The sequence below is a fragment of the Orycteropus afer genome, unplaced genomic scaffold (genome assembly GCF_000298275.1).
Source record: "Orycteropus afer afer isolate SDZICR_OR568_19922 unplaced genomic scaffold, OryAfe1.0 scaffold00079, whole genome shotgun sequence".
Classification (NCBI taxonomy): Eukaryota; Metazoa; Chordata; class Mammalia; order Tubulidentata; family Orycteropodidae; genus Orycteropus; species Orycteropus afer.
Genome location: NW_006921666.1, coordinates 3,413,613 through 3,431,365, shown reverse-complemented (window position 1 = coordinate 3,431,365; position 17,753 = coordinate 3,413,613). Strand labels below are relative to the sequence as shown.

General features: G+C 47.0%; 1 protein-coding gene across 1 annotated transcript in view; it reads left to right on the top strand.

The window, feature by feature from the left end:
- Positions 1-17,753, top strand: part of ADCK1 (aarF domain containing kinase 1) — a 200,739-nt gene that overhangs the window by 73,752 nt on the left and 109,234 nt on the right. The window contains exon 3 of the mRNA XM_007941406.2: positions 1,072-1,275. Within this exon, the coding sequence (XP_007939597.1) occupies positions 1,072-1,275 (204 nt within the window). The remainder of the gene's footprint in view (positions 1-1,071; positions 1,276-17,753) is intronic.

Here is a 17,753-nt window from a genome sequence, read left to right as displayed (position 1 = left end):
TGGCTAGCAGGGTGATTTTTAGGTTAATTCTTAAGTCCTACCATCACAGGAATCTGCAAGAGTGCTGTCTCTTTAAATATCCAAAATATCCAAGCCGGTTTTTAAAGCTACAAAATGGCAGAGTCCTCCAGACTGGCAAAAGTCCACAGCTCAGCCCACCTTTCTCTTCACCTTCTCAATTTGTTCCCCAGCCACCGTGCACAGTCCTCCGTGCAGTCCCTGGCTAGCAGGGTGATTTTTAGGTTATTTCTTAGATCCTACCACCACTCGGGAATCTCCAAGCTGTCTGTGCTGTCTGTGCCGTCAGGGTCGCTCAGGTCGCTGCCAGAGCACTGCTCTGTGTGTCTCCTTTTTTGGTATTTTCACGCAAATTCTTCTTCTAGTTGGGGTTTAGTCCACTTTTGCATCCTTCCCTTCAAGGTTCCAGGGTCCAAGATTATCATCTATGTCTATGTTAATTGGTTTCCCTTTTCTTTGTTGAAGAGGGTCTATGCAGTCCTTCTGCCTAGTCCGCCATCTTGCTGGAACTCTGGTTATTTCTTTTTGAACAAAACATCTGCGTTTCTTATCCTTAATGATACCAGTACCTGCCTCCCAGGCTTACTGTCAGGATGAAAAGAAGTAAAGTATATGAGCATGATTTTAAATTGTAGAGCTCCAAACAAACATAAAGTATTAGTGTGTCGGAGGGGTGGGTGACAAACACATTGACTCACTACACCCATGAGTGGAACATTAGTAGATTAGACTTGGTTTCAAGCCCTGAAGGCTCATTTCTTAGTCAGTGAGACCCAGACTGGGTAAGTTTTGATGGAGAGGAGGAGGTCAGAAGCATGGGGCTTTCTGAAAAGGCCAGTCTCAATGTCAGGTTGGAGTTGGTTTCTCGGGGTACCAGGAAACCAAAGGAGGAGAAAGTGTGTGTGTGTGTGTGTGTGTGTGTGTGCGCGTGTGTGTTTGCATACCCTGAACACTGGGGAGTGAATCTGGCTTTAGGAGAGGGACAGAAAAAGGAACTATGTCCAGGGGCAACCTGCATTCATACTTCTCTGGCCTTGGCCTGTTTCCCTGTAGGTACACCTTCGCTCTGCCAGGCGACTCTGTGAGCTCTGCTGTGCCAACCGGGGCACTTTCATCAAGGTGGGCCAGCACCTGGGGGCTCTGGACTACCTGCTGCCGGAGGAGTATACTAGCACTCTGAAGGTGCTTCACAGCCAGGCCCCGCAGAGCAGCATGCAAGAGGTCCGCCAGGTCATCCGTGAGGACCTGGGCAAGGAGGTACCTGCCTCTGCTGGGTGGGGTGGTGGTGGGGGGGGTGGGGCCCCGGACAGCCTGCTTCTGAAAAGCCCTGAAGGGTTCTTGCTCCAGCTCTAGGATGCTGGGGATCTACCACCAGTTGAGCCAAATTTCATTTCAACTTTCAGGGCCGAAATCAAAGTTTGAGAAGAACCTCCGTGGCCTTGAGTAAGAAATATTTGTTAGACCATATGAAATTATTGCTGTTAGATTGTTTTTAACTGCAGCCTATTATGAGTCCTATGGTTCAACCTGATATCTATCAAGTATTGAGAGTTTACTGCATACCAACAGCTGTGCTGTTCCATACATTGTCTCAGTTAATCCTTATGGGAAACGTATTAGGTAGGTAATGTTTTTAACCCTGTTTTACAGACAAGGGATGGAGGATAAGGTAAAATGTCCAAGGGTATCATTAGTAAGTGATTCCAGTACATTGCAGTATGATGCTGCCAATGAATTGCCCTGTACATTGTCTTTTCTGGAACATTCTCCACTTTATGCTTGATTACTTCCAGTGACAGGATGCTTACTCTATCATCTGCTGCCCAGGGAGGCTCTTCTGTTGTCAGTCATCTCTAATTGTAAGCAACTGCTTTCTCATGATGGGTCATACCCACCTCTTCAAACCTTGCTTTTCTGATCCTCATTTTGGTCCCTGGGGCTACAGAGAAAGGGGTTGAGGGCCTGTCCGTATGACAGCCTTGCTTGCACGCTTGCCAGTGTGGCAGTGACCTGTAGGAATTATAGCACCCAAAATGGACACAGAGGCATGGACCTTCTCTGGCTTGTTCTGGCCACTGTGCTTCTGGGGATTGGGAGGGGTTCCAGCAGGCACCTGTAGCAGGCCAGGCCCAGCCTCCCAAGTCAAACCCACTGCCAGTGAGTCAATTCTGACTCATGGTGACCCTATAGGACAGAGTAGAACTGCCCCGTAGAGTTTCCAAGGCTGGAAATCTTTACGGAAGCATGCCACCTCAGCTTTCTCCCGTGGAGTGGCTGGTAAGTTTGGACTGCTGACCTTTTGGTTAGCAGCCAAATGCCTTAACCACTGTGTCACTAGAGGTGGTGTAATTTGAGGGTTCTTCAGCGAACCCTACTGAAAAACCTTCCTTTCCCCTTCACCCATCACTGTCTTTGAAATTCTACTCTTAGAGAATCCTTTGGGTCTTCCAGAATTTCCTGGTAAAAAGAATCTTGAAGGCTAGCCTTTCATCAGCTGATACCTGACCTAAGATTAGGTTACAACCTTGAATTATTCCTGATGCCTGTAGAATAAAATCCTGAGCAGGGCTTTCAGGTCCATCCTAATCTGGTGTCATGTCAGCCTGCCTGTCAGTTTCCTGAATGTAATGTGGAGAACAGAGTGGTACGGTGGCTTGAGTTGGGGCTCCGGAGCCGGCCTGTATGGGCTTGATTCCTCTCTGCTCTTCTAAGGTGTGTGCCCTTGCACAAATGATTTCTCCTCTGGGTACCTCATAGCTGTAAAATGGGAATAACCATAGTCCCCACCTCATAGGGTTGTGAAGATTAGAAAGGGTAATGAATGGAAGGCGCTTACTGTAGTACCTGACATGGGGCAGGTGTTCAACAAACATTAACTACTGTTGTTATTGTTATTTCCCTATGTTCTTGCTCCACTGTACTGTGGTCTGAGACTCATTGTGTACACCAGGCCCTTAGTGCTTTGCTTGCAATCTGCCATCTGGCTGTAATGTCTTTACTCTGTTCTTTCCCTGTCAAGTGATTCCTTGTCTTTCAAGGTTGTTCGTCTATCCATCCCATCATCTCTTGAAGTCCAGGCACTGTGCTGGGTGCAGGATGTCCTGTTCAAATCCCACCTCTTCTGTGAAGCCTGCTTGGCTCTCCCTAGACCAATCCTATCCCTCCTTTGGACTCTGCAGAACTTGACTCCCTCCACTTGTGCATCTTGTGGTGTGGTTGGTTGTATATGGCAGTTGCACTGCAAAGACATCAACCTCTTGTGAATGAAGGCCGTGATTGTTCTTGTACCCCTGTATCCACACATGCTCAGAACCATATCTACCATATGGTAGATGCCCGGTGTGTATTTCATAAACTAATGGATAAAAGAGTGACAGTTTAGTTAAGCTAAGGGCTGAGAGTAGGGGGAAGTTGGATAATGATCTTATCCATTTTTACTGATCTATGCAGAATTGGCCCTGGTTATCAGTCCCTTAATACAGATCTGGTGCCAGTTGCCTATAATTGCAACTCACTCCTCAGTGATAGCTTGGCTGGAGAGAGGCTTCATTGACTGAATCTTGCAGGAGGTGAACATAGCATTCTCTGCAGATTCCTTTGCCACCAAGAAACATTTCTTCCAAATGGGAAGAGATTGAGCAAAGGGAAAACTGATTCAGGGCTGGAGTCAGGGACTAGGCCACAAGCTAGGAGGAGCAGTTAGATTGGAGGGACCCCAGGCAGAAGGGATGGATTGGCATGGTGCATGGCTTTGCGTCTTGCCAAGACTGTTGGCCTCCTCCTTCCAACAGCACGAGATTCACCCCCAAATTAAAACTAAATAAATCACTGTAATAACAGTGTGAAGTGCATCATTGCTGGCATGTGGCAGCTCAGTGGGGGTGGATGCAAGGGGTGGGGGAGGCAGCGGGAGATTAACCCTTGGAGGCCAACTTGTCTGTGGAGAGATGTGGAGGTTGGTGGGGAAGCTAGAGCCTGGCAGTGGCTCCCTCAAAGCTGGGGCAGAGCGAGATGGAAGGTTCTGGGTGTTGCTGGTCAGGGCCACCCAGCTGGCTGAAGGATATTTGGGGCTGGGAAATTGCCTGCATCTTAGGGCCTCTTCTCCACAGCTCTGACCATGTGGTCTTGAGTGTGGCCTTGTGGCACCTGCCCCACAGCGTGCCTTGTGCTCTCTGTGTCTGATGTCAAGGTCACAATTCTGAAGGGGCGTCCCTCACAGCTGGGAGGCTCAGCAACCTCTGGTTCCTTACCACAGCCCCCATAGACACACAGTTAAAGTCTTCCCTCCCCCCTTCCTTCTCCTCCTCCCTCCTGGGAAGATGGCATTTGTTCCCTGGTGACACACTTTCTCAGTCTGTGGGTGGAGGGAGGGGAAAGGGGCTGTGTGGGAAGCGGGGTAGGTGAGTGTGGGGGCATGAGGGCGGAGGAAAGTCACTCACTGTGTGCTTCCCTCCTCCTCCAGCCCTTCCCATGACACTTCTTGGGGAGCAGCTCTCATCCCTAGAACATGTTTGAGTAGGACTGCTGATCCTGGCCTCCATACCAACCTGAATTTCTCTGGGGACAGCTGTTTCATCCCTGGAGTCCTGAGTGCATCACCCTTTTCTTTCGAGGTCCCAGACCTTGGTTAGCCAGAGCTCAAAGACTGTCACTGCTTCTAAATTTCAGACTGCATAGGAGGGGGTGGTGGCCTAGGAGCATCTATGCCTACTGGGGACCCTTCTTGTCAGTAGAGGTGTTGAAGAGTCATTCATGTCTTCAGATCAATCCTGTACCAGGTGTATGATGGAGCTGGCCCTGAGAGGTGTCCCCAGAAGGGGGCTAGGGGACAGTATAGAGATTACAATACTTGTGACTCCATGCTTTACATTTGGTTCTGGATCAAACAAATCCCTGGACAGCAGTCTGCCCATCCGTGTAGAGGAGAGAGGGTCAGTGAGAACAGGCACCGTTCTTGCATGGGATTGGCTCAGGCGGGGACTGTGCTGGGGCTCACAGCTAGATGGGGGGTGTGTTTCCTTCTGGAAAGCAGCCTTCAGATTATATGTGTGTGTGCCTGCCTTGAAAGTTTCTCAGAAAGTATTATGAGAAAGAAACTTTATTTTTTCCCCCTTTCTCTTATTTTGAATGTTAGGCTTAAGTCCTAAGGGACAAGTTCTGGGAAGCAATTAGCAGCCCAAACTCCAGGAGGTGGTGTTATTTCTGCTGCCCCAAAAGTGACCTCAGTCTCTAGTAGGCTGAAGATGGCCTCAGCCTTTGTCTCTCTACTGCCTGCCCTAGGTGCAGTGCTGTCCATGGCCAGAAGATGGCACCTGAGCTTGAGAGTCGAGAGGGGTGTGGAAGACATGGACCATCCCTGCAAAGGACAGCCCTGACCAGGTTCTTTCTGTTCCCATGCATGGTCCATGTTGTGGAAGGAACCTGAGCCGATGTCTCTGCACCCTGAACGGGGCAGATACAGGACTAAGCCATGAGGCTGTTGACCAGTCTGGTTCCCCATGAGCTCTTGGCTCCATCGGTTCCCACTGACTTCCAACCTATTCTTATACCTTCCTCATCTGGGCTAGGAGTCCTCTGAGGTCCCCCCTCTAGACCCTAACAGTCTGTCATTCTGTGGTTAAGCATCTCTTCATTCTTTCATTCATTTTTTCTCTAGCTTCTTTAGGCAGCTGGTATTTGGTGAAAAAGGCACAGTGATGAAGCCAAGGTTGGGTAAGACCTCATTCCAACTCTGTAGTCTGGGTCCATAAGATGGTACTTACATTGCTATAATCCCTAGCTGCTGGGGAACCCTGGTAGCATAGTACCTAAGGCACTTGACTGCTAACCAGAAGGCTGGAGGTTCAAACCCACCAGCCACTCCTTGGAAGGAAGGTTGGGCAATCTGCCATAGTGATACTGCCTTGGAAACCCAAGGAGGGGTTGCTATGAGTCGGGTCTGACTCGATGGCACGTAACAACACAGCAACATGTAAAGTGCTGAGGAATTTGCAGGAGAGAGAGACAGAGAAAAACCATATTTGGGTGAATGGAGGCTTTCTGAAGAAGGTGGCATCTGACATAAGCCTTCAAAATGGGTGGGACTGGAGGAGGTAGAGGCTGGAAGAGGGCTAATAAGGTGACATGAGAAAAGGTACAGGAAAGCATCAAGCAAGGAGGATGAATGGTGAATCGTCTTGTTCACTAAAATGTGGTGTCTTGGTCAGTGGATAGTGGAGGTTAGGTTGCAAAGTTGGGCCTGAGGCCATATTAAGAAGGGCCTTTTTCAGCCTGTTGGAGTTGGAAGCATGAAGAAGGACCAGGCAGATAGCAGTTTGATGCTGCACAGTGGTGAGGGTGGGCCCCAGGTCCTGAGTGACCTGGAAAAGAGTGGATGAAGAAGAGCCATGGGAGCCACCATCGCTGCAGAGTTCGCCCAGGGCCTGACTGTGTTGGGGGCAGGGCAGACACAACAGGGTGAATGGATGAGTTTTAGGGGCCCAGGAACAGGTGGGAAGGAAGGAGAGGTGGTGGGAATTGATGCATGTTCCGGAAGGTGGTCTGTGAGGAAGAGAAGGGGCAGAATGGTGACCTAAAATCAGAAAAGAAGAAAACTTTTTCCTCTGTGACCTGAGAAGAGCAATGATGTCTGAAGAGGCTGAGATGTTTTGGTTGGGGATTGTTGAAAGAACTCCATTTAATAGCCTAATTTTCTTAGTAATTTGGGACAGGTAGGGAAAGATGTAGGTGGGAAGATTAGAGGTGGGTGTTAGGAGTTATAGTGGGACTTAGGAAGAGTGATGGATAGCAGTGTCAACTGTACTGGGTGGAGGTGCCTTTGGTCATGGATTCATCTACCCATATATCCACCCCCCACACACATACATATAGACAAATTAGATCTTGTTACAGTATATTTCCCTTGGAAGGAAGGTTGGGCAATCTACTTCCATAGTGATACCACCTCAGAAACCCAAAGAGGGGTTGCTATGAGTCAGGGCCGACTTGATGGCACATAACAACAGCACAGTATGTTTCAAGAAATGATCCAGTTTTATTTGTTGTTCTGGAATATAGTTGTATCATACAGGGTTTTTTCCAGCTCTGAAACTGTGTGGAAAATAACCACAGGAAATGAGGTCCATTCCTGAGGTATAACACAGGAATACCTTTGCTAGAGGCTGTGTTTGTGTTGGCATTTGGGGTAGTGGGGTTTGGCTGTGTGCTCTTATTAAGCATTTTTTATTTTTTTTAAATCAGTCTTTTACCCCTAGAGCTCCCATTAGGGTAGGGATTTAGACTTGATCTTATTTTATAACTTCCCATTTGTTTGTCGATTTGTTAGTAACCATCAAGTTGGCTCTGACTCATGACGACCCTATGTGTAACAGAATGAAACATTGCCCTGTTCTGTGCATCTTCATGACCATTGGTATGTTTGGTCCATTGTTATGGCTATGGCATTAATCTGTTCTATTGAGGGGTTTCTTCATTTCCGTTGGCCCTCTACTTCCCAAACATGATGTCCTTTTCTAGTGATTGATCTATCCTGTTGACAAATGTGTCCAGAGTAAGCGAGTGGAGGTCTTTGAACTTCCTGCAGTGCCCAGGAAAAGAACTGTATGCTGTATGCTTGGTGGGCCATCTGACCCAAGTTGCTCTGAGAATTCAGAAGAAGATAAGGGGGACCACTGTGCATAAGTTGCTTTGTATGAATCCACTGGTGTAGGCGGAGGGCGACTTTTTGGACTTGTTTCACTCAAGGTTTAAAAAGAAGTTCAGAAAACAGATAGAGAAGCTCTTCCCCCAAGAGCATCACTGGTGTGTAAGGCCTGGTGGAGGCAGCATAGGGAAGATGTTCTGGGTGAAAGGACCAGCAGGAACTGAGGTGGAGGGGAGGGAGGTGACGCAGGGGCCTAAGTGTACAGGGTCCTTGGTGGCGGGAGCATTGAGCGGGGAGAGTTGCTGCACTTGAACCAGGGCCTTGTTGTGGAACCTTGGAGCCAGGATGAGGGATGATGGACATGGATGTTGTGATAGTTGGAGCTGTGTGTCAACGTGACTGGACCACAATTCTGTGTGGTTTAAGCAATTGTGATATGGGTTGTTCCAATGATGGGATCAGAAGTATATGTTTTGAGCAGTCAGTCTGTTGAGAGGGAGTTTCTCTAGGGGTGTGGTCTGCTTCCAGTATATTTATATACATCCTGGGAAAAGAGATACTCTTCTGTGGATCGGAATTCTGTTGTGCTGCCTGCAACTGTCTGTGAGTAAACAGTCCACCATTTGGCCTGGAAATCTTGGATTCTTCGTTCGTTGGAGTTAACAGCCAGTATACTGCCTGCCAACCTTGAGCTCCTCAGTGCCTGCAGCTGCGTGAGTTGGGAAAAGCCTCCAGCTTGACATTTGATCCAAGAACTTGGGATGTGCACGGCAGCATTCCATCATTAAATGAAAGTGGTATATCAGAGATCAGGCTCGAGCAGGACCTGAAGGCACCAAGTAATTTGCATGAGGAAGTGGCCCAAGTGCCTATGGTCTCCACTCCAGTCACATTACCTTCCCTCTCCCAGTCTGAACCTATGGCCTCATGGGAAGTTCCTTATGATCAGTTGACTGAGGAAGACAAAACTTGTGCCTGTTTTATAGATTGTTCTGCATGATATGCAGGCACCACTCAAAAGTGGACAGCAGCAGTACTGCAGCCCCTTTTTGGGACTTCTTGAAGGACAGTGGTGAAGGCAAATCCTACCAATGGGCAGAACTTCGAGCCGTGCATATGGCTGTTCACTTTGCATGGAATAAGAAATGGCCAGGTGTGCGATTATATACAGATTCATGGGCTGTGGCTAATGGCTTGGCTGGATGGTCTGGGACTTGGAAGGAGCATGATTGGAAAATTGGTGATAAGGATGTATGGGGAAGAGGTATGTGGATAGATCTCTCTGAATGGGCCAGAGGAGTAAACATATTTATGTCTCATGTGAATGTCCACCAAAAGGTGACCTTGGCAGAGGAGGACTTTAACAATCAGGTGAATAGGATGACACATTCAGTGGAAAGAAGCCATCCTTTTTCCCCAGCTACTGCTGTCATTGCTCAATGGGCTCATGAACAAAGTGGCCATGGTAGCAGGGATGGAGGTTGTGCATGGGCCTAGCAACATGCCTCCCACTTACCAAGGCTGATTGATTTGGCTATTGCCACCGCTGAGTGCCCAATCTGCTAGCAGCAGAGACCAACACTGAGTCTGCAATATGGAACCATTCCTTGGGGTGAGCAGCCAGGAACATGGTGGCAGGTTGATTACATTGGACCACTTCCATCATGGAAAGGACGGTGTTTTGTTCTTACTGGAATAGATACTTATTCTGGATATGGATTTGCCTTCCTGTATGCAATGCTTCTGCCAAAACTACCATCTGTGGACTTACAGAATGCCTTATCCACCGTCATGGTATCCTACACAGCATTGCTTCAGATCAAGGGACTCACTTCACAGCAAATGAAGTGCAGCCTGGGCCTATGCTCATGGAATTCACTGGTCTTATCATGTTCCCCATCATTCTGAAGCAGCTGGCTTGATAGAACGATGGAATGGCCTACTTAAAACACAAATATGGTGCCAGCTAGGTGGCAATACCTTGAAGGGTTGGGGCAATGTTCTCCAGGAGGCTGTATATGCTCTAAACCAGCATCCAGTATATGGTTCTGTTTCTCCAGTAGCCAGGATTCACGGGTCCAGGAACCAAGGGGTGATTCATGGGTCCAGGTACCACTCACTATTACCCCTAGTGACCCACTCAAAAAATTTTTGCTTCTTGTCCCTGCTACCCTATGCTCTGCGGGTCTGGAGATCTTAGTGCCAAAGGAAGGAACACTCCCACCTGGAGATACAATACTGATTGCATTGAACTGGAAATTAAGAGTGCCACCTGGCCATTTTGGCTTCCTCATGCCTCTGGATCAACAAAGAAGGGCATTACTGTACTATCTGGTGTGATAGATTCTGATTAGCAAGGAGAAATTTGACTGATGTGACATAATGGAGGTAAAAAAGAGTATGTCTGGGATACAGGAGATTCTTTAGGACCTCTCTTAGAACTACCATGCCCTGTGATTAGAGTCAATGGAAAATTACAGCAATCCAATTCTGATATGGCTACTGATGGCCCAGACCCTTCAGGAATGAAGATTTGGGTCACCCCAGCAGGTAAAGAACCACAACCAGCTGAGGTGCTTGCTGAGGGCAAGGAAAATACAGAATGGGTGATGGAAGAAGGTAGTTCTGAACATCAGCTATGACCACGTGACCAGTTGCAGAAATGAGGACTGTGATTGTTACATTTCTTCATTGTATATGTGCATCAAATATTTTTGTTCTTTCTGTTATGAACTGTGAAATGTAAATAAGGTTAAATGTGTTTCGGTTGTATGTTTGTTAGCGTATCATGTTAGGTGCAAATATGACTTTATAATTGTCCTTATTTAGAGATTATATATGGTTAAGAAGATGTGTACAACTGCCAAGTTGACAAGGGGTGGACTGTGATAGTTGGAGCCGTGTGTCAACTTGGCTGGACCACAACTCTGTGTTGTTTAAGCAATTGTGATGTGGATTGTTCCAATGATGGGATCAGATGTATATGTTTTGAGCAGCCAATCTTTTGAAAGGGAGTTTCCCTAGGGGTGTGGCCTGCTTCCAGTATCTTTATGGACATCCTGGGAAAAGAGATACTCTTCTGTGGATTGGGATTCTGTTGTGCTGCTTACAACTGTCTGTGAGCAGACAACCACCATTTGGCCTGGAGATCTTGGATTAGTCATTTGTCGGAGTCAACAGCCAGTATACTGCCTGTCAACCTTGAGCTTCTCAGCCCCTGCAGCTGTGTGAGTCGGGAAAAACCTCCAGCTTCACGTTTGATCCAAGAACTTGGGACTTTCCAGCTTCTATAAGTGTGTGAGCCATTTTCCTAAGATAAATTTCTCTTTCTCTCTCTATATAAGCTTTACTGGTTTTGTTTCTCTAGGGAACCCAGTCTAACACAGATGGTGACCATCAAACTCTATGATGACCCTTGTATCTGCATGTCTGCATATGGGACCTTTGCTTTGATGTGAAAACTTGGTGAGGAGGAGGAAAAGGCATTGCCTCTGGGTGTACCTTCCACCAGGCTGTGCAGCTCTGCCAGGCCTGGATTCCATTCTCCCCTCCACTGGGCCTGTCTTGGGGGCAGGGCCTGTGCATTCATACTCTCAGTCCTGCTTTCATATGATACTTGAGCTCCATATTGAGCCTTTGAAGTGGGCAGGAGCCAAACTGCTTCTTGGTTTATTAGCATGTGACCTTGGGCCTAAGACTTATCCCTCTTTGTCCCTCTGTTTCCTCATCCTGAAAACTGGGATGATAATAGTACCAGCCACATAGGCTTGCTGTGAGCATTACATGGGTTAATGAATGGGGAGCACTTACAGCAAATGGCCAGGAAATCTAAGCTACTATTTCTGGGTGCTTTATGTATGCAAGGAACAAGGAGCCCTGGCCATGTGATGGTTCAGCTCAGCTGCTGACTGAAAGGTTGGCAGTTCAAACCCACTCAGCTGCTCTGTGGGAGAAGGACCTGACAATCTGCTTCATTAAAGATTACAGCCAAGAAAATTCTGTGGGGCAGTTCTTTGTCACATGGGGTTGCTACGAGTCAGAACCAACTCAATGGCACGCAATAACAACAAGGTTCAGAGAGACTTGTAAATGGCAGGGTGGGGTCTTAAACCAGGTATTCTGATACCTCATATGGCTCTGTCCCATATACTGTTTTGATAGAAGAAAACTCTTTTCTCTTCCTCTCTCTGATCCATACCCAGCCTTCCATCTAGTGGCTAGCCCCTTCCTGCCCACTGTTAGAAAGCTCTCACAGGCTACCTTGGAAGCCTGTCCCTTGGGCTTCTAGAGTGCCCTTTCCTCCTTGGGGTGTTGCTGGCAACTCAGCAGGTCAGTGTTAATGGCACAGTTTCCCTAAGGCCATTCAGGTACAGTTCCTTGGGGTCAGGAACCCTGACTTTTGTGCTTTGGTACCCAAGGCTGACTCCATGGCTCAGGGGTGGAGGCAGAGGTGCCCAGGGTCACCTAGATGGTCACGTGCTGGATTTAGGACTACTGCTCCAGTCGTCGTCACTTGCAAGACAGCAGCTTGCCTCAGCATCCTGGTGGAGCTAGGGTGTGGGGTGTATTCAGGGATGGAAACACCTCAATTGAACTAGGACTGGGAATGTGGTTTGGGTAGAAGGGTCCAAAGGAGACCTTCCTGTCCAGAGGGCTGAACTCCATCTGTAGGGCCTGTGCTGGCAGAAAACTTTTCCATCCTTGGTGACAGATGCCCTATGTTGTCTTAGTCTATGCTGCCTTCTCTTTAGTGTTGGTTCAACTTCTCATCCTTTTTTTTTTTTTTTAAATTTATAAATATCTATGTATTTATTTTTTGGCTTTAAACAACAATAAGCGGTTATTAACTCATACGATCTCTGTGGGTTAGAAATTCAGGAGTGGCTTTAGAGGGTGTCTCTCATGAGAGTACATTGAACTCTTTGGTCAGGGCTGTGGTGATCTGAAAGTTTGACTGGAGTTGGAGGATCTGCTGCCAAGGTGGTTTGCTCACTTGGTTGTTGGCAAGTTGGTATTGGCTTTTGGTAGGAAACCTTGGTTCCTGAGAATATGGACCTCTCCATAGGGCTACATGAGAGTCCTCGTGATGCATCAGCTGGTTACCGTCAGAGCAAGGGATCTGAGAGAGAGCAAGGTGGAAGATCCAATGTCTTATGACCTCTCCTCAGAAGTCATACTTCATTTCTACAATGTCCTACTGGTTACAAAGGTTAGCCCAATGCAGAAAGGGAAGGAGCTACACAGGGCTTGACCACTAACGAGGAGGTAAGAATCATCAAGGGCTATCTTAGAGGCTGGCGACCACACCACCTATTGTGTTTGTTCTTTTAGTGACTCACATAGACACAGACACAGGCACACACAGACAGACACATACACAGGCATACCTTCATGATTGTGGGTTCAGTTCCAGACCACTGAAATAAAGCAAATATTATAATAAAGCAAGTCATACGAATTTTTTGGTTTCTTAGTGTATATAAAAGTTATGTTTACACTATACTGAAGTCTATTAAGTGTGTAATAGCATTATGAAAAAGTTTGAAATATTGTGCAAATTACCAATATGTGACACAGACACACAAAGTGAGAACATGCTGTAGGAAAAATGGAACTGATAGACTTTTGATGCAGGATTACCACAAACCTATAATTTGTAAAAAATGCAGTACCTGTGAAGTACAATAAAGTAAAGCTTGAAAAAATGAGCCATGTGTTAATAATGTATTTCTTGTGGAAAGAAGAAATACATTTATTTCTTTCATATATATATGTGTGTGTGTGTGTGTGTGTATACTGGATATCTATTTCTTGTGTTAAGTTTATATGTATAACAAAACATTTGCCATTTTGATATTCTTTACAAATATTTACTGAGCACCTTTGTCCAAGTTCAAACCCACCAGCTGCTCTGCAGAAGGAAGATGGGACGAGTACTTCCGTAAAGATTTACAGCCTCGGAAACCCAGTGGGGTCGCTGTGAGTCAGAATCAACTCGATGGCAGTAAGTTTGGTTTTGTCTAAGTACCGTGTGAGCCCCTGGGGTCCCTTCACTCTGGAGCACCTGCACCCGTTCTCCCACACTGGCAGGGCCTGGCCCGGGTGAGCTCACACTTTCCACCCCCAGGTGGCTCCACTGACCCGAAGCTGAGGGCCACCTTGAAGGTTTTGGCTGTCTTTAGATGTGCCTCTACTGATCCCAAGCACAAAGCTCTGATTTCTTTGCTCCCACCCCCGGCAGTTCCCCAGAAGACTATCGAGTGCGTGTTTTGGGAATGAACAGAAGGCTCTGGTGGCCACGAACTGCTGTCCCAGGAGGAATGGCAGGCGAGGGTGAGAGATCACTGCCTCCTGGCTTGTCCTCATCCTACCTTCCCAGCAGCTTTCAATAAAAAATACATCTATATTAAAAACATAATGAAGAATAAAAAAAAAAAAATGCCCCCCCCCAGTAATGCTGAATATCAAAAGGAGATCTTTATCAATTATGAGAGAGATTTTGGCCATGAAGTGGTAATTTAACGAGTGGGAGATGGATAGCGGGAAGCAATAATGTCAGCCAGGACGGATGGGCTCCCATTAGTCATTGGGAGGAGAGGCAGTGGCAGCTGGGCTCCTCTGCCACCCGTCTGTGGTGCCGACCGCCATGGCTGCTGCCTTCCTCACACTCTGTGCCCTGCTTCTGGCCTGCAAGGCCTCCTCCTCCTCCTGGGGCTCTGGGTACCTTCAGCCTGATTATTTCCTAGCTTCCAGGAGAATCTCACAGAGCTCGGCCTTGTCCCTCTTCTGCCTGTGGTCTAAGGATCCACAGCACGCTGCCCGGGAGCTGCTCCCTCTCTCTTCCCAGGTTCACACCTGCTCCACCCTTCACACAGCGTCTGCCCTGGCTGCATGGCGGTGGGCGGTGTGGGTTTACTCGATTTCCCAAACAGTCCTGCATTGGCACCCCTCCCCACCAAGGCCTTTCCCAGGCCTGTGCTATTCTGTCATTTTCTTCTTTTTACTTGTTAGACTCTTTCTCATCCTCTAACCTTCAGATCTGAAAGCAACAGCAATAACAGCACCACCAACAGCAATGACAACACAGCAACAACATAGTTTGAGTGCTTACCAGGCATCAGGTACCATTTTAAATGTTTTATGTGGACCAACTGACTTATCATTAAAACCCGAGGCAGATACTATTATTAACCTTATTTTTCATGCAGGAAACTGAAGTTTAGTTTCTGGTGAGATTTTCTGCCTTAGTTTCCTCATGTACCCTGGTCAGGATTAATGACTCCTTCCCGTGTTTTCCCTGGTGGGGAGTGGTTAAGCTCTCGACTACTAATCAAAAGTTTGGGTTTGAACTTACGAGCCACTCCACCATAGAAAGATGTGGCAGTCTGCTTCTGTAAAGATTAAAACCTCAGAAACCAACTGGGGCAGTTGTGCTCTGTCCTGTAGGGTCTGTATGAGTCAGAATCAACTCGATGACAGTGGGTTTGATTTTTGTTCTCTTCTGCAGTTATTAGTTGCTTTACGATCGGTTACTTTGTCTTTGTTCCATTAGGATCATGAGTGGTGGTGGTTCATCTTGATCCCCTGTTAGAGCCTTTGCACGTAGTAGGTGTTAGTAAATGTTGTTGAATTAAATTGCAGAATTACTTCAGTTGCGTCTGTCTTCATGAAGCCTTCACTGCTGTCCCCAGTCAGCTTGAACTGACCTCCTCTTGTGAATCTTGGTTTCGATCCGTGGATGATTCTCTTACTTCAGCATGGCTGTCTAGTCATCTGAGTCTTGGCTAATGGCCTAGTGATGGCAGATCTCCTCCCACTCATCTTGGGGTTTCCTTAGTGCAATGCCCAATGGCCTGCACGCAAGAGGTGTTCAGTAGTGGATTGCTACATGAATTGAGACACTGTACCAAGCCTAGAACATCATGGCTGAGGCCCCTGTGACATTATGGGACCCAACATCCTTGGGGCACCCTTGTGCCTGTTCTTTGTTCTCCGTGGGGGCATTCCTGTATGAGTTGTGTGAGATCATGACACTGCTGTCCAAACTATGTGAGGCACTGATGGTCCAGTGGTGAAATTCTTGCCTTTCATGTGGGAGACCCAGGTTCAATTCTTGGCCAATGTGCCTCCTGCACAGCTGCCACCTATCTGTCAGGGGAGGTATGTTGGTCTGATGCTGAACAGGTTTCAGCAGAGTTTTGGACTAAGACAGAGTAGGAATAAAGGCCTGACAATCTGCTGCTGAAAATTAGCCAGTGAAAACCCCATGGATCACAGTGGTGCGATCCTCAGCTTTTCATGGGGATGGTGCAGGCTCACGCAGTGTTTTGTTTTCTCGTGCTTGGGTTTGCTATGAGTTGGGGGCTGACTTGAAAGAAGGTAATTGTGACAACAATAACTAAACTATGGGCTAAGGGCAAGGGGCAGAATCTGTATTCCAGAGGAGCAAAGGGTCCTTTCTGAGGCAGTATGACATACAGGCTTCAGAGTTGGGGAGCCTTGCTTGAATCCCAGATGCATGCATATTGTAACCGTATTATCTTTGGTAAGTTTTAGAATCTTTCTGAGCCTTTGGTTCCTCATTTGTAAACCAGAGATGACAACAGAACTTTCATATTAATAGGGCCATGGTTAAGGATTAAGAAATGTGTTCCATGTAAAGGATAGAGCCCAGCACATAGTAAGCCCTCTGTAAATGTTAGCTGTGGTTACTATATGTGGAGGTATTGAGAGGACGTCCTGGGACAGTAAGACTGGAGCCCTTATATTCCATCTAGCACTTTTCCTGGTGCCTGCCTCATGGAGTTTGGCAAACATTGGTGCTTTTTGTTCACTCTCCATTGTTCAGTGGCAAGTGCTCTAGATAGATGTTGCCCAGGAGAATAAAAACTTTTGGGTAGGGCAAGTTTAGAAATTATTGAGTCCAATTCCTTGATTTCACAGGTGAGGAAACTGAGGCTCAGAGAAAGGCAGTAACTTGCCTGGAGTGGCACAGTTACTGAGTGGCAGAAATAGGACTAGAACTCAGGTCTCCTGACTCCTGATGTAGTTGGTGCTCTTCCTCCTGGACTTTTCTTCTCTGTGAGGACCAGCACTGGAATGAGGCTGGTCTTGCTTTCAAATAAACCCAAATGGCCTCAAGTTGTTTTCATCTATTTTTGGATCTGTGGTTTTCTATGGGCTTTGAGGAAGCCATATGCTTTCTTTTAGAAAGATCAGCACAAGGCTGGTCCCTATGAGGGAGAGGTTAAAGATATCTCAGATGTCTAACTTTTCCAAACTCCTGTGCCACTCCATCATCTCTGACATCAACTACTTCTCAATAATCTCCCTCCCGTCTTCTTGTTGTTGTTAGGTGCTGTTGAGTTGGCTCCGACTCATAGCAACCCTATGTACAACAGAATGAAACACTGCCCAGTCCTGTGCCAGCCTCACAGTCCCTACTATACCTGAGCCCATCGCTGTAGCCATTGTGTCAGTTCATCTTGTTGAGGGCCTTCCCCTCTTTCATTGACCCTCCACTTTACCAAGCATGATCCCCTTCTCTAGGGAATGGTCCCTTCTGACAACATAATCAAAGTAGGTGAGACAAAGTCTGGTTGTTCTCACTTCCAAGGAGCATTCCAGCTGCACTTCTTCCAGGACAGATTTGTTAGTTCTTCTGGCAGTCCATGGCACTTTCAGTATTCTTCACTAACACCACAACTTAAAAGCATCAACTCTTCTTGAGTCTTCCTTATTTGTTGTCCAGCTCTCACATGCATATGAGGTGATTGAAAATACCATGGCTTGGTTAAAATAAAACAAAAAACCAAACTCACTGCCATCAAGTTGGTTCTGACTCATAGTGACCCTCTTTGGGTTTCTGAAGTGGTAAATCTTTATGGAAGTAGGTTGCCCAGTTTTCCTTCCATGGAGTGTAAAGGAGTGCCTAGTGGGTTTGAACCACCAACCTTCTGGTTAGCAGTCAAATGCCTTAGGCAGTATGCCACCAGAGCTCCTTATGGCTTGGATTAGGCACACCTTAGTCTTACAGAGACATCTTTACTCTTCAGCACTTTAAAGAGGTCTATTGCAGCAGATATGCCCAGTG